We start from the raw sequence: 21,861 nt of genomic DNA, 5'->3' as shown, positions 1-21,861 counted from the left end.
GGATCTCTGAAGTTCATTTTTCTATAGACACCTGATATTCAACCGGTCTAAAACATATTTTACCAGTCCATGCTTTATCTTTTATGCTCTGTTTACTTCTATAAATTGGAAACCTGGGAGTCATTCAAAACTTCTCTTTCTCCTTTGTCCTCATAGCCAATCAGCCACCATACCCTACTCTCCATATTAAAAGACCATCAGGCCCATTCTCTCCTTTCCATCCTTAGTGGATGACTTTAAATAAAGCTCTCATCATCTCTTAATTAAATTATCTTTTTATATACTATTCCCCCAACCATCAGTAGCCTGCCGACTTATATCTTAGCTTCCAATATGTTTTTTACATTTTTATATATTTTTTTTTAAGATTTATTTATTTATTCATACAGAACTGGGGTACAGGCCAGAGGCTCAGGGACGGTGAGAGGCTTCACCAGAGACAGAGTGGGGAGCAGAACAGGCAGATCGACGAAGTACACTGCTGAGGGGAGCAGCGGGCGGGTCAGGAGAGGTCTGGCTCGCCATGTGGTCTCCTCCGGGGCAGGCGGCAGGCGGGAATCGAACTCATGCGGAAGTGGCTTCAGATTCTCAGTGCTGTGCTTTAACCCGCTGCGCCACCAGGGAGGGCCTACATTTTTATATTTTAAGTACATTTCCATTTTTAATGAAAAAATAAAACAACAACGAATCCAAACAAAAGTTTCCTACTTCAATGCTCATCTTATGTATCCATGGTTGAAATTCAAGTAGTTACAAAATAATGACAACAGACCTTTTGAAAGTTTCAATGAACAACTCACAAAATGTGATCAAGGATGAATTTGGGCAAGCATGTATTGAAGACTAACTTTTCTGAAGTGTAATAAGCAGCCTGACATCATCAACCTACAGTAAAACTATTTTCTTTTTTCCTTTTATAGAAGACTAAAGCCAATAGTTTTACTTTCAGCCCACCCAAAGTAGAATTTACCTTCTCCAACTTAATTTTAAAATTCTACTTGGTCATAGTGCTTAGAACTAAAAGCCTTTGTATAGAAATTTAGATTCCTTTGACTCTCTTTTTCACCCACTTAGAATGAAGGAAAGTTGTGGTTGAAAGGATCTCTAAGTAGCCCCCCACCACACACACACACACACACACACACACACAATTTTTTATATGAGAAAATTAAGGCCTGTGACTGACTAGAAATAAACTTGTCAAAGTCAATGTGCTACATTGATTTGGGGGGTTTCTCCTGTTTTGATTATACCTGAGAAGTGGGGGAAAAGAAAGCACACATTGGCAGTATCTTCAAATATCTTACACAAATGACAGCATAGACATAAAAGAACTTTTTAAAGTTCTGGCTTTGGTCTGTGTCTGGATAGGGGAGATGGTGACATGGCTGTATGTATGCTTATGTAAAAATTCATCCATTTGTATAGCTAAAATATGTCCACTTGTCTATGTGTAATTTAGTTTCAACTTCAAAACAAGAAACCACTCCCTGTTCTGTAGGTAATTAGAGAGGAAGGATTTTTAAATACTGGAAAGAGTTACCAAAAACAATTATTTCAAATCCTATTATTTTGACTTAAGAATCCACAGTATGGGAGCATTTTCTCCCTGATGAAAGAAAATGACCAATAATTCTTAAGTCAAGGTGTGACAGTGGAGAATGGATTGACAACCTATAGCCCGGCAGCCTTTTTAAGAATTAATTTTCCTCTAATATCTCTCACTTTCCAATCCCAAAGATAACACACTATCTTTTGTGCATTGTGGTTCTGTATCCACGAGCACAAAGAATTGCCAGTCTGGAGGGTCTAGTAAAGTAGGTTGCATTTGGTAAGAACTGAATATATAATGAATGAAACAACTCTGGGAATAAAAGCCTCCACGCCAGACATGTCATCAGGACATAAGAGAGAAACAGGTACATATTTTTTAAATCTCCAAACCAGTATCTAGGCAGGCTGTGATAGGTTGGAGACTTTTGCAGTCTTTCAATATTCCAGCTGACTTCTTTTCTGAATTGATCCTCTCCAACGCTTTCAGGTGCCCTTTCCAAAACCTAAATTTGATCATGTTTCCTCCCTGATTAAAATCCCTAACTGGCTCACTAACTACTGGCTAAATTCCTTAACTTAACAAGCATGCCCCTTCACCAGCCTAGACATTTCCTCCCTATTCTTTTTCCAGAATTCATGATATCTTTAATGATCTGAATATAACTTTGTTTTCTGTACTTTAACTCATATTTACATCTCAGTATCATCCTCTTATTTCTTTATGGAGTACACTTCAAGTCTCACTTCCTTTGGCACTCCTATTCAACATATTCCTAGAAACCTTACCCAGAAAAAAAAAATCGGGTAAGGAAATTAAATAAAATATATCCAAATATGAAAGGAAAAAATACAATTGTTTGCATATAGACCTTACATATAGAAGACCCTATGATTCCACCACGAAACTGCTGCTAGGACTAGTTAATGAATTATGGAAAGCTGCAGAGCACAAAAGCAGCATACTGAAAACCACTGTGGTTTCTATACACTAACAACAAAGCATTTACAAAAAGAATTAAAGAAAGCAATCTTATTTATAATAGCATCAAAACAATAAAACTCTTAGGAATAAATATAGCCAAGGATGTAAAAGATCTGTACAATGGAAACTACAAAACTTTGATAAAAGACACAAATAGAAAGCTGTCCCTGTTCATGGGCTGCAATAATTAATATTATTAAAATGTTTATATTAACATCATCTATAGACCCAAAATGATCTCAATTGTATTCTAAGGACATATTTCCCAGAAGTAGAAAAGGCAATTCTAATATTTGTATAGAACCACAGCAGACCCTAAAACAATCCCAAATATGAAGAAGATGAAAGTACTATATGTCTTAATTTCAAATTATATTATAAAGCTATTGTAAGCAAAATTGTGTGGTACTGGCACACAATAGAACACAATCAAAAGCTCAGGAAAAAAGCTCTGCATAAATACTCAACTAATGTTTGATGAGGGGGTCAAGGATACTCAGTGGGGGAAAGGAAAATCTCTTTAATAAATTGTTTCAGGAAAACTAGATAAACACATTAGAAGAATGAAATCAGACCAACATCTTACACCACCCATAAAAGTGAACTCAAAAGGGACTAATTTACATTCAAGTCTTGAAACCATAACATTACTAGAAGAAAACAGAGTGGAAAAGCTTTTGACACCAAAAACAAAAGCAAAATAGATGAGAGAATGTCACAATGAAAGCCGCAAAGCAAAATAAATGATTTAATAAACAAGATGAAAAGGCAATCTGAATGGGAGAAAATATTTTCATTCCCATATATTTATTTGATAAGGGGTTAATTTTCAAAATGTGTAAGGAACTCATACAACTCAATAACAAGGAAACAAACAACCTGATTAATAAATTGGCATAGAAAACATGCAAATGGTGTATGAAAGCATGCTCAAAATTATAGATATCACAGTAATACACATCAGTCACAATGACATATCATCTCACACCAGCATAGAAAGGCAATGATCAAAAAGACAAGAGAAAACTAGTGTTTACAAGGATATGCAGAAAAGGGAACTTTTGGGTACTATTGATGGAAATGAAAAATGGTACAGCCATTGTGAAAAAAAGTTTGCAATTTATCAAAAAGACCACAGCTACCATGTGGTATCTAGCAAACCCATTTCTGGGTATATTTCCAAAGGAGTTAAAAATCACAGTATCATAGAGATGTCTGCATTCCATGTCCATCGTTGCATTATAAACAATAGCAAAATATGGAAATAATCTGAGGATGAATAATCAATAGAAAAATAGAAAAGATATGGAAAATATACACACACATATATATATACACACATACACACATGAACACACACACCCATACATATACACACAGTGGATGTTATTCAGTCACAGAAAGAAGAAAATCCAGTTACTTGTGAAATGTGGATTAACCTTGAAGACATTACGCTAAATGAAATGAGACAGAGAAAGACAAATATTTAATCACTGCATGATACTTATTCTGTGAAATCTAGAAAATACAAACTCAAAGAAAGTCATGGTTGTCATGGTTAGGGGGCAGAGGAAATGGGAGATATTGGTCAAAGGGTACTTACAGTTGTAAATTAGGTCATGGTCATAAGATTAACAAATTTGGGGATTATAGTTAATAATATGTACCATATGTTTCTGTAGTGCTAAGAAGGTAATTCTTAAATGGTCACATGAGGAAAAAATGGTAATTACGTGACAGGATGGAAGTGTTAGCTAATATTGTGGAAAGACTTATTTTAGAATTTATAAATATATCAAGTCAACTTTTATGGAATGTACGTGACATTGTATGTTAATCAAGATAGAGAAAATGTCACCTTTTTGGGGGAACTTCTGAGTTTGCCCTCACGTCTTTCCCTGGTCCAGAGAGAGCTGGTCACATGTCTCTGTTACTACCCTGTTTCATAACCTTCCCATATGGTTGCATTTATCAAACTGAATGGTAATCACTGTATGTAACATCCTGATAGAAAGATGATAATTCATCTATATCTAGAAATTGCAACTACAGCAGAGTCTGGGTTAGAGAAGTTGCTCACTAAATATTCATTTAATGTCTGAACACTTCTTCACCAACAGAATTTATGTTGACCAAAAAGTGAAAAAAGCACAGTGTACTTATTTATCCAGAAAAAGGGAATATTTTTATTACAGTTATCACTGTTTCAATATCCTCACATCACCTGTTAAATTCTACTATACACAGTTTCTCCTCTTGAACATACTGTCAGCTATTTGTTTATTGATCTTTTTTTTACTCTACTTTTTTTTACCCTTTATAAAGTACAAATTATAAAATGTGTTAGAGTGCCACAGAGTATCCAGCATTTGCTATAGAACAAGCTGTCCACCCAAGGGCATTTGCTTAGGACTGCCCACTGTGCCTGCAATTGTTATGCAGAGAGCATGAGAAGGTAAAGATGCTCCTTAAAGTTAACAAGTCATCCATGTCTTAGGGATATACTTTCCTCTTTAGTGTCACACCATTACCCCAGAACATTCTTGCATAGACTTGCACAGACTTACCTAGACAAAGGACACGTTTCCATTTCAGGTTAAGGAGTCTGCCAACAATCATGATATTTAACATTTATTTAGTTGCATACCCAGTACCACCTCATCTCATCTGCACAATAAACTGAAGGAATTATTGTATGCATTTTACCTTAAGGGCTGCTAAGCACGGCTACCTTTGGGTCAACCTGATCCCTGATTCCTGGAATCCAATAGTGGTCCTCTTTTTCTGATTTTTTCATCCTTACCCAATACACACCACCCCTAGTTACTGGTTAAAGAGGTGGTGCCATGGAGCTTTCTCTTGCTCTTGACCACAGTGCTCACAGGGGTGAATTCTTTCTCATTGTGAAATAAGCCAGAAAGAAAAAGAAAAATACCAGTTTCACTCATACAGGAGTGTAAGAGATCAGGGGGAAAAAAAGTAATAGTAATAAAAGTAAAAATGAACATCAACTAACAACTATTAATCAGAGACATCCTATTGAGGAGGAGAGGGAAACCAGATCTTATTGTATTGGGTTTTTTTTTTAAGATTTATTTATTTATTCGTACAGAACTGGGGTACAGGCCAGAGATGCGGAGGGTGAGAGGATTCACCAGAGTGGGGAGCAGAACAGGCAGATCCACGAAGTACACTGCTGAGGGGAGCAGCGGGGCAGGTCAGGAGAGGTCTGCCGTGCCATGTGGTCACCTCCAGGGTAGCAGGGGATCGAACTCATGCGGAAGTGGCTTAAGCTTCTTAGTGCAGCGCTTTAACCCGCTGCGCCACCAGGGAGGGAGGTATTGTTTTTTTTTAAGGTACAAAGGAACAGACAAAAGTAAAGCAAAACCCTGCAGAATTGACTCTGGAACTGCAACTGGGTGGATGAAGGAGGGGTAGGTTGTTCAATGCACTGAGATGGAGGATTATTGGTGTTTTCGGGGTGGGCACAATGTGAAGGCACACATTTGAAGATGTGTGAGTTCCCTAAGATATACAATGCTATAAATCAGGATTTCTTTCATAAAAAAATTTTATTTTTTTAAAAAGGGCATTTCTGTTCTTAATTTTTTACTGAAAAGGAGTTGAGAACACTCTAAGTTGGGAATTCATTTTCCTTGAGAAAGGAGCTTTACTACAAGATCATTATAAACACTAATATGGAAGTAGAGTTGTTCAGATCCAAGGGAGACATCAGATCAAATAAGAAAATGGATCAATCCAGACTTCTCTGGGAAAAGAGGGGGACAGGTGAATTGGGAATGACAAAAGTTGAAGAGAAGAGATATCTGTTGTTCAGAAGCTTCCTAGTGTTTAAGAATTCAGAAAAAAGAACACCTGTTGCAGTGTCAAGGCAGAATATGGTCAGTGTGGGTGGGTTGAAAGTGAAGGTGAAGGACACAGAGCTGAGGTCACAGAATTATAAAGATTGATAGCTGGGGCACACACATTTATACAGGAATCTCTAAAAAATATGGAAGAGATGACTTTGAAAGGAAAACGATCAGCAGTGAGACTGAGGTGTCAATGATAGTTAAATGACAGCTGCAAAGTCAGGACTAACAGAGGGTTGGATGTTATAAACCTCACAGGAGACATCCATAAAGAACAATTAATATAAAAGTTAACTAAAACATAAACTACATAAATGTCTTTATGTAAATGTACTTGTTGAATTAGACAGCCATATAATTTTGACACACCTTTATGTCTGAGCTGGACTCTGGCTTTCAACTATGTCTGTTATGCAAACTGAGTACTTTCTCAGACTGAAATGCTGCGTCTAATCTAATATGAGAATAGCATCCATTGTAAGTTGTTTTGTCAACTTTGGTGAGAGTAGATGCTCACTAAATCATTTTTCCTTTGATTTTGATTTCCCTGTCTTCTGTGGTCTTACTACAGGGCTGAAATTTTGGCTTCTGATAAATCTCTTTAGAATGACACCACTCCAGTCTCTCAGAGAGTTTTCAGAAATCCATACAGTAGTCATTGTATGTATTAGTTCATAGATCACTAGGAGGAATACTTTAGTGTCTGAAAAGGGATGGCAACTGCCAACCCACATGTCCGAAACAATAAGATAGTTAGCCACCACCATCTAGCCTGTATATGTTGGCTTCTATAAAATTTGTTCTAAGCCAACTGAAATCACAAAACAATTAATGATATGGCAGGACAGTCAAGAATTCAAGCTTTCCCAAAATAATCAAGGTGTCTCCATTCACTCTTATGTATCACCTTATCTTTTGTACATAGTAGCCAGTCTACTTGAAAAATAAATATAATATATAATAAGTCTACTAAATATAGGAATATTGATAAAATAACTTAGAAATGGGCTCAATAAATCTGACCAAAATAAGAAAAAAAATGATAAAAAATAAAAATTCGAATGAGTATGACAAGCTGAAGCCATTTGTGTTAAGAATAAGTGGCTTTATATTTTTCAACAGGCTTAAAGATTACCACTATATCCTAGTACATATAACAACTGTGTATTTTTTTACTGCATATATTCAAGAAAAAGGTCTACTAAAAGTCAGTATTCTATCTGCAAAATTACCTACAGGTGTTAATAAAGCTTTCAAAGTCTATCTTGTAAAATGTTTTAAGTATGAAAGACTAGAGTTTAAAAGGGCCAGTTCTCCAGAATCCAGGTAAAGTATCTGAAGAATTGAGGTTCCGAGAAAACAAAGTTTTACTTGTATTGTGCTTACTTTTTTTTAAATCTCACATAGTTTACCTCAAAACTACCTCTAGCCTTTTTTTTTTTCTTCTAATGGGCTCTGCCAAAGTTCACATCAAACTGAACATAGTAAATCTACTATACCTACTATCACGACTTAAAGAGAAAATTACTCAGCACAGGCCTGTTAATCATATCACATTGCCCCGGTCCTCCATGATTGCAAAATCTAAGGTAATTTCAGCTTTTTTACATCCATACATCATTAGCTTCCATTTGGAGTAGATTTTATTTGTACCAGTTATTTTAACAGCCTAATGCCTGGAATATTATGATGATTAGCGTATATTAGCATATTATAATTAGCACATATATGCTATATATTATATATTTTCTATAGCATATATGTGCTATAATTAGCATGTATAGTTAGCATACACACACATATATGTACACATACATACATGTGTGTGTGTATATATATACATATATATGTGTGTGTGTGTATATATATATATATATATATATATATATATATATATATATAGTTTTTCCTCTTCTCTTCCAATGGAGCTTTCCTATCCATTTGTAGGACCAGTAGCTCAAGAGGTTAAGTCTCAGCACTACAAAGCTATTTCCAGCCACTTCAGCACAAATTCGTTCCTCTGCCAGAGAGCTGACCCACCTAACACAGCAGACCTCTCCTGTCTCTCCTACTGCTCCCCTCAGCAATGTATTTCAGTGAATCAGCCTATTTGGTTCCCCGCTCTTGTTTCTGGTTAATCCTTTCAATGAGCCCCCCACACCGCTTGCCTATAACCCAGGTCTTTTATGGATAAATAAAATAAATATTTTTGAAAAGAATTTGTTTGCCCTCCCTGTTGGTGCAACACATTAGGATGCAGCATTGCAAGCTAGCCACAGCTGCTTCAGCATGAGTTCAATCCCAGGCCCAGGAGGTGATCCATATGGTGTGACAGACCTTTCCTGACCCACCTGCTGCTCCCCTCAGCAGTGTACTTCATCAATCTGTCTGTCCTGCTCCCCACTCTGTTTCTGGTGAAACTCTCACCATCCCTGCACCTCTGGCTTTTTTTGTTTTAATTATCTTTGAGTCACAATCTCTACATATTCTTGAGATCAAAGCTCTTTGGCACATACTTCAAAATTCCCTACTAGTTTTCCTTCATATGAATAACAAGTTACAGAATCACAGAATGTAAGAATCCATATTTAAGTTTCTACCATTAATATTTGTCATGCCCCACACTCTCCATTACACTCAAGTAAATCTGCTTACTTTACCCCCCATGGAGAAATTCTTACTACTGCTTCTAACTCTTACAATGTCATATTTAAAAAACTAATCAAAATTCTCATGTCTCTAGCTTTTATCCAGAAAATTATACTCACCAGTGTTTTCTTTCAGAGTTCCCTAAGTGCATATAAACTTGTGCTTCTAATCCCTTAGACTATAAGGGACTTAGCAACTGAGACCAAATCTTTAAATATCTTTTTTTAATATGCATTTTCTTGGCAGCTTCTTGTTTAAAAAAAAATGCCTTCAATTAGAGTTCAATAACTGTTGTGATGGCTTTCCATTTCATTTTATATTTTATCTACTTATCTGATACTATAACTGATACAGTATATCATAGGGAAAAAAATATTAACAAGAATACAAGAATACTGACCAGCAGTTTGTTGGTGATAGACTGTAGAATTTGACACTCACCCCTAGCTTTGTCAGTTTTAATATATGTAATTACATTCTGAACAGAAAAATGAGCTACTAAAATAAATTAAATAATCAAAATCCTACACTAATAAGGCAGATCTAAGCTAGTAACTTTATATTTAAAAGAAAAAAAAATTCTGTTGGAAATAATAATGACATAACTAATAACAGTATTAACAACATAAGAGGAAGAAAATCTGATTTAGTAGAAGCACATTTTTTTTTATCTAAGGTCTACTTGATTTGTATATGAAGATGAGAGAATTAAGAACTAGAGGAGATGAGTGAAAGAAATGAAGAATAGTATATGAGAGAGAATTCATTGATGGCAAATATCACATGAAAGAGGAATTTGAATGGTTTTGAATGACTCTCAGTAGAGAAAGGATGGAAACTTCAGGTAGTTGAATCATTGCATAGGAAAACTGACTAGTAGGTGAAATTTGGCTTCTGAATTTAAGTTCTCTATCTGTTCATTCCCATTAGAAACCTTAATCACAATTAGGAAACTTAAAACATAAGGCATAAGGGAATCACTAGAAAAAGATTTCATCATAGTGATCAAGCACCTTTAATGGATTGGCCTAAATATCATTTCAAGTTACTCCCATTCCTTATTTCATGTTTTTTTTAAAGATTTATTTATTATTTATGCATACAGAACTGAGGTACAGGCCAAAGGTGCAGGAGCGGTGAGAGAATTCAACAGAGACAGAGTGGGGAGCAGAACTGGCAGATGGACAAAGTACACTGCTGAGGAGAGCAGTGGGCGGGTCAGGCGAGGTCTGCACACCATGTGGAACACCTCCGGGGCTGGGGATAGAACACACGACTGTGGCTCACTTGCAGTGCTATGTCCTAACCCGTTGTGCCACCAGGGAGGGCCCATTCCTTATTTTGTTAAAAAAAAAAATCATTACAGTAACTTACAGTGAAGTAGATTGGACACAAGATAAAAGAGACAAATTATAACATATTAGAAATAAAATTCTTGGGCCCTCCCTGGTAGCACAGCAAGTGAAAGTATGGCACTGAGAAGCTAAAGCCACTTCAGCATAAGTTCTATCCCCAGCTTCAGAGGTGGCCACATGGCACGGCAGACCTTTCCTGACCTGCCTGCTGCTCCCCTCAGCAGTGTACTCATGGATCTGCCTGTTCTGTTCCCCACTCTGTCTCAGGTGAACCCTCTCACTGCCCCTGCACATCTGGCCTGTACCCCATTTCTGTATGCACAAATAAATAAATCTTAAAAAAAAGAGAGAGATAAAATTCTTAAATGTAATTGCATTAAAGTAATAGCCAGCTGATGTACTTATGACAGGAGTATTTTCCTCTGATGCCCTTAGATTATATAAGTAATTTTATATCAAAGGAAAAAGAAATCTTTACAAAGAAAAAGATTTGACTTTGAAAAGAAGCTCAAAGGTGAGAATTTTATATAAACTATAAGCAAGTACCCAAAAAAGATGCACCACAATGAAAATATACCTGTATATAAGAGTTCCTTATAGCGAATATTTTCCAAAGAAAAGCAACTTCACTTAACCCCTTATCATAAACTCACATTAGCATACTCATTTGATGCCACAAGAAAATACTAAGGAAGAAAGCCTTAAAATGAAGGAAAATGTAGCCTCTCAAAAAAAAAAAAAAACTTTCTGACGTTTACTAACACAATGAAAATTCTTTACTGTATTTGTCCATGCTTTTAGTTTAAGCACTGGAATTTTTTGTAAGTATTATTCTCTATAAACTTTTGAAGTGATAATTTGGTTTTTGATGGGGAACCTACAATTTATCAGAAGGATGAAATACAGTACCCCCAGCCAAGGTACTCTTCCCAGAAGTGGGCTATCTTTGTATTCTATGCTACACATATTTAAAGACACACATTCCAGGTGAGCTGTTCTATTTATGAATGCATCTCTGTTGCTTGTATAGCCACCCACCCCTTAACAGAGCCTGTGTCAATATACCTCTCAGGAACCAATCCTAAAACATTTCCTGAGCACCTTGTGCAGGTCACTTCATTTGCACCAAATCTCTTCTGTCAGGTAAGCTGACTGTTGTCACTCTCAGGGAGCCAGTGTGGCACAAATGATGTGAGATAAGATTTAAAAAGCATATAAAGACTGAACAACTGAATTCTAACCAGTTAAAAAAAAATGGAGAAGAAAATACCAAGCTTAACTCACATAAAATGAAATAAGGGAATTTGGAAACAATTGGGATGTTGAGGATATAATGCTTATTTTGATTCTAAAGTCAATGTTCACCGTAGAAATGAAAGTTCACGAGTCCAGTCACCTAGCAGTTTTGATGCTACCTATACTAGACTAACTTTTAGTAAAAGAAAAGGTGACATAAACAAACTAAAGATGGCTGATTTGAAAGGATGGAAGAGGTCACTAGCAGTCCCGCAGCTTTAAGCACCAAATTGCTAATATCCAGACAAACTGGCTTTCCTCCTGAACAGTACCCAGATGGCAAACACAACAATGATATGTAGTCTTAGCTGCTTTTTGACAGGAAACTGTCACCAGTAAGTGACCTCATCAGTCTGAAGGCAGGAAAATTACTCAATGATGCAAGAAAGTGCCTACAGGCCAGTACACCATGAGTCCCCGAGAAGTAGGAGAGCAGAACCTTAGGAAAAATACATTTTTAGTTGGAGTCTCTACCAAGGATACTGTTATATTTCTTTGCAGATGGAAAATAAAAGCAAATTGTCTCCACAAATATTATGCCTAATAAGAGAAGCAGCATTTTCTTTGAGAAGAAAGGTGAGTGGTGTAATTTCTTGGTACTAAAATAGATAGTAAAGTTAACTATGATATTGTTCCATGAACACAATCTGGTCTGGAAATAATTATTATGAAAGTATAGAGATATTATCTCTGCCACACAACACTGGTCAGGAGGTGGATAGGAAACAAAGTAATCTAAACTAATACAAGGGCAAAATTTTAATATAAGCCCTGTCTCAACAAAATTAGCATACCCAGGCCCAATGAATTTTTCAAAATGCTAATTCCATCAATCAGAAAGCAATTCACTATTAGCAATTGTTTCTAGCAAAGTAAAGTAACTGGGAAACAGATTAAAGAGGGGAAAGAGTCTTTTCTCCACTCTCCACCCCCAAAATGCAATGAAATTATAATAAAATATGGCAACTAAAACTACTGTGTAAAATGGTAAGACATTACTCCTCTTCAAAGAGGAAATGATATTTCTAATACCAAACATCTTGGATATTAATTTCTCATATCTTAGCTAAATGCATGGAGAGTTACTTAAATTATTAAATATTTAAATAAATCACTTTAAATTTATATATTTATATATTTATATATTTATATATACCTTTACCATCCCTTTTAGAGAGTTCTCTCTAATCCTGAAGATGAAATATTTTTGTGACAATAAGCTAAACACTAGAGGAAACTATATTAAATACTAAAATTAAAAAATTAACATTAAAATTTAAGAGATTAACATCTGAACTTAAATTTGTGTCTTAAAGTAATATAAAATGTTGTTGAAAAAGAAATATGCAGATCACTATTAAACACCAAGACAGGAGTCAGTTATTACAAGTTAGAATATCACAGCAGAAAGTTTTTTTCCCAAAAGCAAAGTCTGAAATTGTAATGCATAATCTACGTAATCTGTTTTTCCTGTAGTCCCTGATCTCTTTAAAAAATAACACATCAGTTTACACTAAAAATAACCATATAGCCACTTCAGTAAGAATGCATGCTAACTTCTAGTATCAGCTCTCACACCAGTTACCGAATATTGCGCAAATACTGTCACATCATGACTACGGCCTTTCTTTAAGCAAACTGATATTAAGAAACAAATGCAACAACACTCTCAAGGTTCTGTTTCCTATGCCAGCATGTATACGTGCATTGTCCTAGATACCAATTTATAACATGGGTCTCAGTTTCTTCATCAAGCTAATGAGGGAATTACAAGTGCATGGATCAAGTCTCATTTGATCCAAAATCTGTATCTGAAGAGAGTGAAAAGAAAATTTTATATAAGAATGTTTTGATAATTTATGTCTGGAAACACTCTGTAAAAATCCAAGTTATAACCTCAAGTAATTCTATTCCATTTTTAAAAGTTGTGTTAAACCTGATGTCTACTATTTTTATTCACAATTTATTATTGATCTAATTTTAAATCTAATGATGAAAAATCATTGTGTTAGAAGATTGCAAAGCCAAACTCAAATCCAAGGTGGGTGGGGCACAGTGCATTTTGCATAAAACAAGATAATTTTTGGCAGGGTGTGAGGGCATCTGGACAATTTCTATAGATGTGGCAGGAAGAGAATAAATAATGTATTTTCCTTTGTATCTAGGCACTCCAGAAGTTAGATTAGACTGAGAAAGATGACTGCATTAATTCAACACTCACAGGTAACTTTAGGATGTGGAAGAAAAGGCACGCTAGGACAAAGAAGCATCTTGAAAGGCCAGCTGCTCAAGACAAGATAAAACTTCCAAATCCAATTGAGGGGTGGTGCTTTAGTTTAGTTAGTTTGTTTGTTTTCTTAATCACTCACATTAAATTAGTCTATTAAAGAAGAAAAACATAGCCAGTCACATAAGGGTCTTGCAGCACCTTGGGTGTACCAAAACAAACTCAGAATATGACAGCAAACATATATATATAAACTGCCATTGGACACTCTGGGCAGAGCTTGGTTTGGGGTTTTTGTTTGTTTGTTTGGCTCCTACTATCCCAGAAACTCCATGGGACACAGTTTTCCTACACTATAATTATTAGTGAATAAGGATAATAATAAGGATAAAAGGCAATCCCAGGGTGGGTGTGTACTGAGAAGGGTAAAGACTTCCCCCACAGTGCTAGAAATAAATAGGATGATACTATGGCCCCGCGTGTACAGCATGCATTGTCCTGGCTACTCCAGTACTTTCTTACCCAAATGCAATGCCTACCTTCCGTGTGGACTGCAGAAACATAGGTCCAATTGTAACGCTTGACTATGTCAAGCATCGCCCTTGCCTGCAACGTGTCAGAAGGGACAACCCTCAGGAAGTATTTGTACAAAGTTTTGTCACTCAGGTCGATGCTTGTGGCTGAATAAGCGATCTGGGGGATGTCAAAGAGCTGAAGCAGGTTTTGTACTTGAATAGCTACGGAGCTGGAACCCGGGCCGATCACACCTGCAATGGGCTTCTTAGTCCTGCCTGGGGGGAGGGGCTGGCCGTCAGGCAGGCACCGGTTGAGCCCATCCTTCTCATCTCGAATGGAAATCAGAGAGTCCCTGATGAACTCAATGCTCTGCTCCAGAGCCACGGAGGAGTGCCAGCAGGAGTCCCGGATCTCGCTGCCCAGGGTGATGTTGGGCAGGAGGACCGGGTCCGCGTTGATCTTGTCCAAGGTATGGAACATGGCCTCCACTCTCTGGATGCCATACTGCTCCCTGATCTCCCCACATTTCCTCTCCGGCACCTTTTCGGCCGGAGGCTGGTGGTGAACTGAGAAGAGGGCCCCAATGATGACATCTCCGTCCATTCTGGCCACCGAGCGCTGAGATGAGGCTCCCGTCAGCAACACTTTCCTGCCCGGACTTCTGGGGAGAAGGGCCATCTCCCAAAAAATAGCTGGGAAGAAAACCAAGAGGAGCCGGGCCATGGTGCTGAGGGCGCGCTCCACAGCCATCAGCGGTGTTCGCTGCCTGGTCCTGATGCCGGCTTCGGCGCACACCGCGAAGACACTTCACTTGTGCCTCTCTCGGCTCAGTCCCGCTAAGCAACGCCGCCAGTCCAACGCCTTCGCCCTCCACACCACTGAGACTTTCTGCTCCCCCTCCTCCTCTTGGTCCTCCACGACCACGTCCACACCCTGCAGGGTTTCTAGGGGGATTCGAGGCCTCTTTCTTCACCTGAGCACCAAGGTAAACTGGTCAATGGGCGTCGCAGTAGAAGCGGTGAGTAGGACGCTGCAAACAAAAAAGAAAAAAAAAATCAAGGCTCCCTTAAGAGGACCTCTGTCAAAACTCTAAGGTCAGTGATATTAATAGTTGCCCGGTCCCTGTCATTCAGCCCACCATTCGATTGGCAGGAGGGATAGGAGGCATTTCTGGTTAAGACGGAAGGTGGCGAGCCTTGTCCCCAGAGACCTATCGGTTGAGAAAGGTGAAGTCCCGCCAATTAGCCCCCTATTACAGGTCTCTGCCCAATCCCTCCAAACCCATTGTGCTTACTGTCTTGAGGTGGAAGGGAGAAGTGAGAGGAGGAACTCAGTCTTTCAACCTGAGAGAACTTTTCGGATTTGAAAAGATCAACTTTTTCCCAAAAGGAATTTGGACATTCTTTCATTAGGAAGGTGGAAGTGATACTCCAAAAAGAACCTAAACCTTTTACTTTAACAAGGAGGGCTTGATAAGACCCTAACAGAAAATACAAATAGTAAATATAAATTCGCCAGCTTGAGGAAATCCATGTTAGTTACTAAGGCAACGCCTGCTAACGTCTCCACATGTCAGAGTTTGTTACGCGCCCCCCCCCTTAGCCGCCCCCCAAATCAGATTGATTGGAGATATTCAGAAAGAAAGGGTGCAGATAAGGTAACTTGTTTCCCGCGATAAAAGATGAAGTAGGGAGTGGCGAGGCCCCTGCACTCTCCTAAATCGGGACCTTTGGCTTTGCATAGTTGCTAGAAAGGGAACCTTGGGGAGCTTCCCGTCTGGTCTGGCGGCGGCAGTTTAGCCCCGCCGCCTTCAGAACCCTGGACAGTACTCGGTCCAGCTGCAGAGATCCGCGGGCTTGGAGGAGACATTTTGACCACAAAATTGATTTCACTGGCCCCTTCCCCCAATTTCGCTCTTTTAACTCCGCTTCCTGCATTCTTTACACACAGACACACAGACACACAACCCTACCTCTCCCCTCGCCTCTCCACAACCCCTCCACCCTCATTCTCTTTGCTTTGCAGCTAGTGCTCCTGCAGGTGTATATTCAAACCCAGCCGCTTCGGGGGCAGAGGCGCCAAATCTCAGTCGCCTGCCGGGCTGAAGTTGGCTCCCTCTCAGGCTCCCTTTCTCAAGGTGAGAGTCGGACAAGAAAGGAGCTAAGGGGAGGGAGAACAACAGCACCGGAGAAAAGGCAGGCAAGCGAAGGAAGACCACTCAGCCATTCATGTCCCAACGTTTCCCGGGAATGCAGGACTAGAAAAAATAAATAAGCGATGATGCCCCTGGAACAAGAAGGGAAAATCCCATAGATCGGGACTGTGTCTGCCACTGTAGGTGGGTCTTGCCGCCCAGAGATATCTGCTCACCTGGATCCTGTTGAGGAATTGAGACTTGAGACACACCTGAGTCCGGGCAGACAGCGCAATGGTCCCCGGACCAGAACACCACGGCCACGTTCGGTTCGCAGACGCCTCAGCTCTAATCCAGACGGTGCAAGGAAGCAATCTGGGCTGTACACTAGTGCCCTCTTTCTTCAGCACTATTTTACCGCAAGGAAAAACGAGGGGGGAGGGGGGGAAAACAGGTCACCCAAGGCTTGTCCATTATCTCATGCATAAAAATCAGTCATTTAAGGGGGATGGGGAGAGAGAATACAGCTGGGGGGAAAGTGGGGAATATTTATTCCTTTGCTACTGGGGGGTTCTTCAAGAAGCTGCCAGATATGTGAATAGTCAGATCTAGTAAAAAGAGTGGAGAGCCTCTAAGGCTCCTTAAGATGGATATTCCTTGTGTGTATTTTCAGGACCCAAACATATTTTCTGTCCCTGGAGGCAAAGCCCCTATGGAGGGAAAACACCTACAGAAGGGGTCCATTAGTGGTTACAGAGAAAGGGGGAACTATTGCATGAGGTAGGAGTAGGGGAACAGGACTATGTACACCATGAATTAAGGTGAGCCCAGTGAAGAGCAGCAAACCTTGGCTGAATTTTCCAGGTCAAGATGTAACTAAATTGAGAATAAGAGTTAGGTCACATGAAAATACTGGAGTGAAAAACACTTATCCAAATTTTTCCCCGGCTGCCATCACCCTCCCAACAATCTAGTGTTGCTTCTTATTGTGTGAAAAGTGGGAGTTAAATCACTTTCCTCAGGGAACATGTTGGCTGAGCAGAATGTATCCCAGATTCTTCAGAGGGGAAAGACAAGTGATAGTGTACCTTTCTACTCTTGCTTAAAGCTTACTATTTGTCTCATCTACAAAGAAAAAAAGATCAACTGCCTTGTTCATGTCATCCTTTTATGGAATGGTGCCATGTCAGACTGGAAGGGACAAGCCACATCACATGAGGTCAGTATTAAATTCTCTAGTGTGTTCCATATAATGTAGGAAAAAGGTCTCCAGTCCGTAAATGCTTTCTCATTCTGATTCTAGTTTCCCGCTGCCCCCATCCTAAGTGTTAAGATTTTTCTTACACAATTAAGGAGTGAATCTTTTTTTCTTTTTTTCATAAATAATGCACCAAACTAGAACACAATTCTGGATGTAGTCAGATGTTTACTTAGGGAAAATAGGACATGGTCAGTTTCTGTCTCACATATAGGTTAAATGGTTCTCTTTGTATCCTTAGGAACACACCTGCGCTAAGAACACCACAAATTATACCATGTTTCATACTACCTTAGTGCTCCAATAGTCATTCATAAGTCATTTTAGAACATTTTTTTTTCTAGTGAGATATAGCTGAGAATTACTCTCCTGGAATAATTAATAGCTACCGTGCAAGTACAAATTCGGCATTATACATAATTTACAGGATTAGAGAAAGTAATGTTTCTGAAGTGCACATATACCCCTTACGTGCCCCTGAAAGCTGAATATTTTTGTATAGCACTGACATAAGTTAGAAAAAAACTTTCTACTGAAGGAAAAACTAAATTTTCAGAGTTATTTGTTCTCAGTGAAGTCCAAGTAAAAGTTACACACTGAGGATGACTAAAGTTACACACTGAGGATGACTAAAGGGGAGCAACTTGGGAAACATAACAAAAATTAATGTGTATGCACAAGTTACATCTTAAAGGTGTTAAGAAAAAGTTTAGTTTCAAAAGTACCAGCCACTTCCTTAAAAAGCTGAATACACATTTTTCTCAAGTATGCATGGAACATTCCCCAGAAATGACAGCATATCAGGTCACAAAACAAACATCAAATAATCCATGAAGTCCAAAATTATACCAAGCAGATTCTCTGAATAGAGAGGTATCAAGCTAGAAATCAACCCCAAAAGAAAGCAGAGAAAATACCTATACCTAATACATGGAAACTGAATGACACACTACTGGATAAAGGTTATTGGGTTAATAACGACATCAAAGAATAAATCAAAATTTATCCTGAGACAAATAAGAATGAGATCACAACTTTCCAGAACTTATGGGATATAGTAAAAGCAGTACCAGGAGGGAAGTTTATAGCAATACAAGCCTCAGCAAGAAACAAGGGAGAGTTCAAATATGTAACATTACCTCTCACATCAAAAAGCTAGAAAAAGAAGGGCAAATAAACCAAAATTCAGCAAAATAAGGGAACTAATACATATTTCAGGAGAAATAAATGAAATAGAAACCAAAATGATAATTCAAAAGATTAATGAAGCTAAAAGCTGGGGTTTTTTTTAATAAAATAGATAAACATACAAATAGGCTCAGTAAGGGGAAAAAAGAGAAAATTCAAATAAAAGGAAAAGTTAAGACAGACATTGCAGAAATTCAGAGACTAATAAGAGATTACTGTGAATATTTACATGTTGATAAAGTCAATAACTTAAAAGATATGGAAAAATTATTTGAATTATACAACCATCCAAGACTAAATAGGAAAGAAATAGAAAAAATGAAGAGACAAATCACAGCAAGGAAATTTAAACTGTAATCAAAACTCTCCCCCCAAAACTAAAAGTTGTCAATTAAATTTATTCATAGTAATTTAAGACTTAGGAGGCACATGGGGGTTGGGGGAAATGCCTAGAAGAAAGCACTGATAAAGGAGAAGACCGGGAAGATGTGGTGCATATACACAGTGGAATATTATTCAGCAATCAAAAAGTAAGTGCATGCCTTTTGAAGCAACATGGATGGGGCTGGAAGGGATCACACTTAGTGAAATAAGCCAGAAAGAAAAAGAAAACTACCATATGGTTTTCTCTAATAACAGATTAAGGGACCAGGGGAAAAGAAAAAAAAAAGAAAGAAAGAAAAGCAACTGTAATAAAGAAAAAATGAAAAACAATGAACAACTATATACCAGAGACACTTTATGGGGGTAAAGTATGGAATGGAATCAAAAATGGGGTGAGAAAGGTGCCTGGGAATATGGTGATGGTACACAGGTGAATTGGTGGTGAGAAGTCCACAGGGATTACAACTGAAATGGAAAGAGGCACAAAATGAAGAATGATGTAAAAAATAAATTAAAAAATAAAAAAGATTTTAAAAATCTTTAGATTATGATGTCAATTATACCTAAATAAAGTTGTTTAAAAAAATAAAGGGGAAGACAAGACTGTTCAAATGTGAGTCCTCTTTCTGGATAGTAAAACCTCACCAAGCAAGCAGGTTGTAATACTGTGTAGACTTCTAAGGTAGACTTAGAAGGCCTGAGGAGAATTAGTAAGGGAATTAGTTACATAAAATTAATGACTTTAATTCATTCATTAAATGAATTAATTTAATTGATGTATTGCTAACACAAATTAACAATATAGGTCCATACACTAATCTACAAGAGCTCAAAGAATGTTGTGCATGTCCACGGGTACTGTCAGCATAGTTATTCTGTGCTGGTAGGATAGGAACCAACATTCAGTGAATTATTTGTACAGAGGCAAAAAGTAATGTGAGAATTTTGTTTAGTGAAGCTACTTCATATAAAATGTAGCAGACATCAAATTAATATCCAACATTATATCGACAATGATTTAATGTACTGATGTACCAGTAAGGGAAATGGAAGCACTTTCCATTTCTTCTTCAATGTGTAAGGACATCTCCTTGAGAATAACTGCCAAAATAGCTAGTACTTTGTATAAAACTCAGATACAAGGCCTTCTGGCCAAGAATCTGCAATTTCATATTGTTGGATCATTCATTGCATCACTGGCGGTTGCAGCTTTCTATAAGTTTGGTTGAACCAAGAAAGAAGGCATATGCAGATTTTCACAAAAATATAATTATATGGATGATTTTTCCATGGAAGGAAATGAAGAAGGCTGGAATTATTCAGAATACAAAGTTATCTGTCAACAAAAAGGAGTTCTTTGGCTTGAGGTCCATGCCAGTTTGTCACTGACTTGTGTTCCTGAAATATGAAACACAAGTATTTGGTCTAAGAAATAATTTCTTTTGATAAATAAACAATTAAATACTTTGGGGAAAACATTAAGGAACATGAGGTGCTCATTATACCTATAACATGATGAAACAAATATTATCCACAAGCAAAATGGTAAACACTCTCCTTACGAACCTATGCTTGATTTTCATTACTTTCCAATCATAAAGAATGCCATGTAGGAATTGGTCTAGATGGTAGATAAGGAATGTAGTTTCCACATAAATTAAGCTGAATATTCATACTCTTCCCATAAGACACCTAAGAGGTGATCATGAACAAGATTTTAAGAAAAGAAAAAGAAGTGAATAAGCGCATATTTCAAATCATAGTATACTCTAGTGGGTATTTTGAAAAGTAAAGATTACACAGTCATTGAAATATGGAAGTGAAGTATACACAAGAGGTAATAAACTCATTACTGTAGAGGTAGTACTGACTGAAAATAGAAATGGGATCAAAGAAGGTCTTTGTAGAAAATTGATTTGTGGAAAACTGATATGTAATGTATTACTAAGGGAATATAATGAATGTTCAAGGTAAATCAATGTCATGGAAAGTGAATGCCATGCTTTTCCATAATATACCATGCTCTATGGACAATTGATTCAATCTAGTATGACATTTCTTATATTCATAGGTCTAACTCCTGGTTTAAGCAAGATAATTTAAGTCCCAATGAAAATTGTCAGATTATTTATCCAATTTGGCTATCTACATTGCTTAAAATCAAGAGGAAAATTGTTGTATCTTCACTAGATGTGAAGCTCTGGACTAAAGGTAATAAAAGTTGTAAAAGAAAACCTCTTCCTTCATAAATTCACAATATTTTTATAAAATATAGTTGATTATATAACTGAGCAACATATTTTAAAAGAACTTAAGATAAGCCAAGTATAGCTATATAATATGTATTATTTATACATGTTAATTTGCTTTACTGGCCTGTGTAATTAGCCTATGGTGATGTATGCAGGTAAGACCAAAAGCATCATCTTCCATAAGCACCTAAAAA

General features: G+C 37.6%; 1 protein-coding gene across 4 annotated transcripts in view; it reads right to left on the bottom strand.

The window, feature by feature from the left end:
• The window catches only part of GRM1 (glutamate receptor, metabotropic 1), a 354,908-nt gene extending 339,434 nt beyond the window's left edge, over positions 1–15,474 (bottom strand). For all 4 annotated transcript variants that reach the window (XM_004673917.1, XM_004673920.1, XM_004673918.1 and 1 more), the window contains exon 1: positions 14,475–15,474. In XM_004673917.1, the coding sequence (XP_004673974.1) occupies positions 14,475–15,201 (727 nt within the window). In that variant the 5' untranslated portion in view covers positions 15,202–15,474. The remainder of the gene's footprint in view (positions 1–14,474) is intronic.
• Positions 15,475–21,861: the final 6,387 nt, after the last annotated feature.

Source organism: Condylura cristata, unplaced genomic scaffold (assembly GCF_000260355.1).
Source record: "Condylura cristata isolate star-nosed mole 26May11 unplaced genomic scaffold, ConCri1.0 scaffold00001, whole genome shotgun sequence".
NCBI lineage: Eukaryota > Metazoa > Chordata > Mammalia > Eulipotyphla > Talpidae > Condylura > Condylura cristata.
Note: the sequence above shows the minus strand (reverse complement) of the source record. Positions and strands in the feature narration are given on the sequence as shown.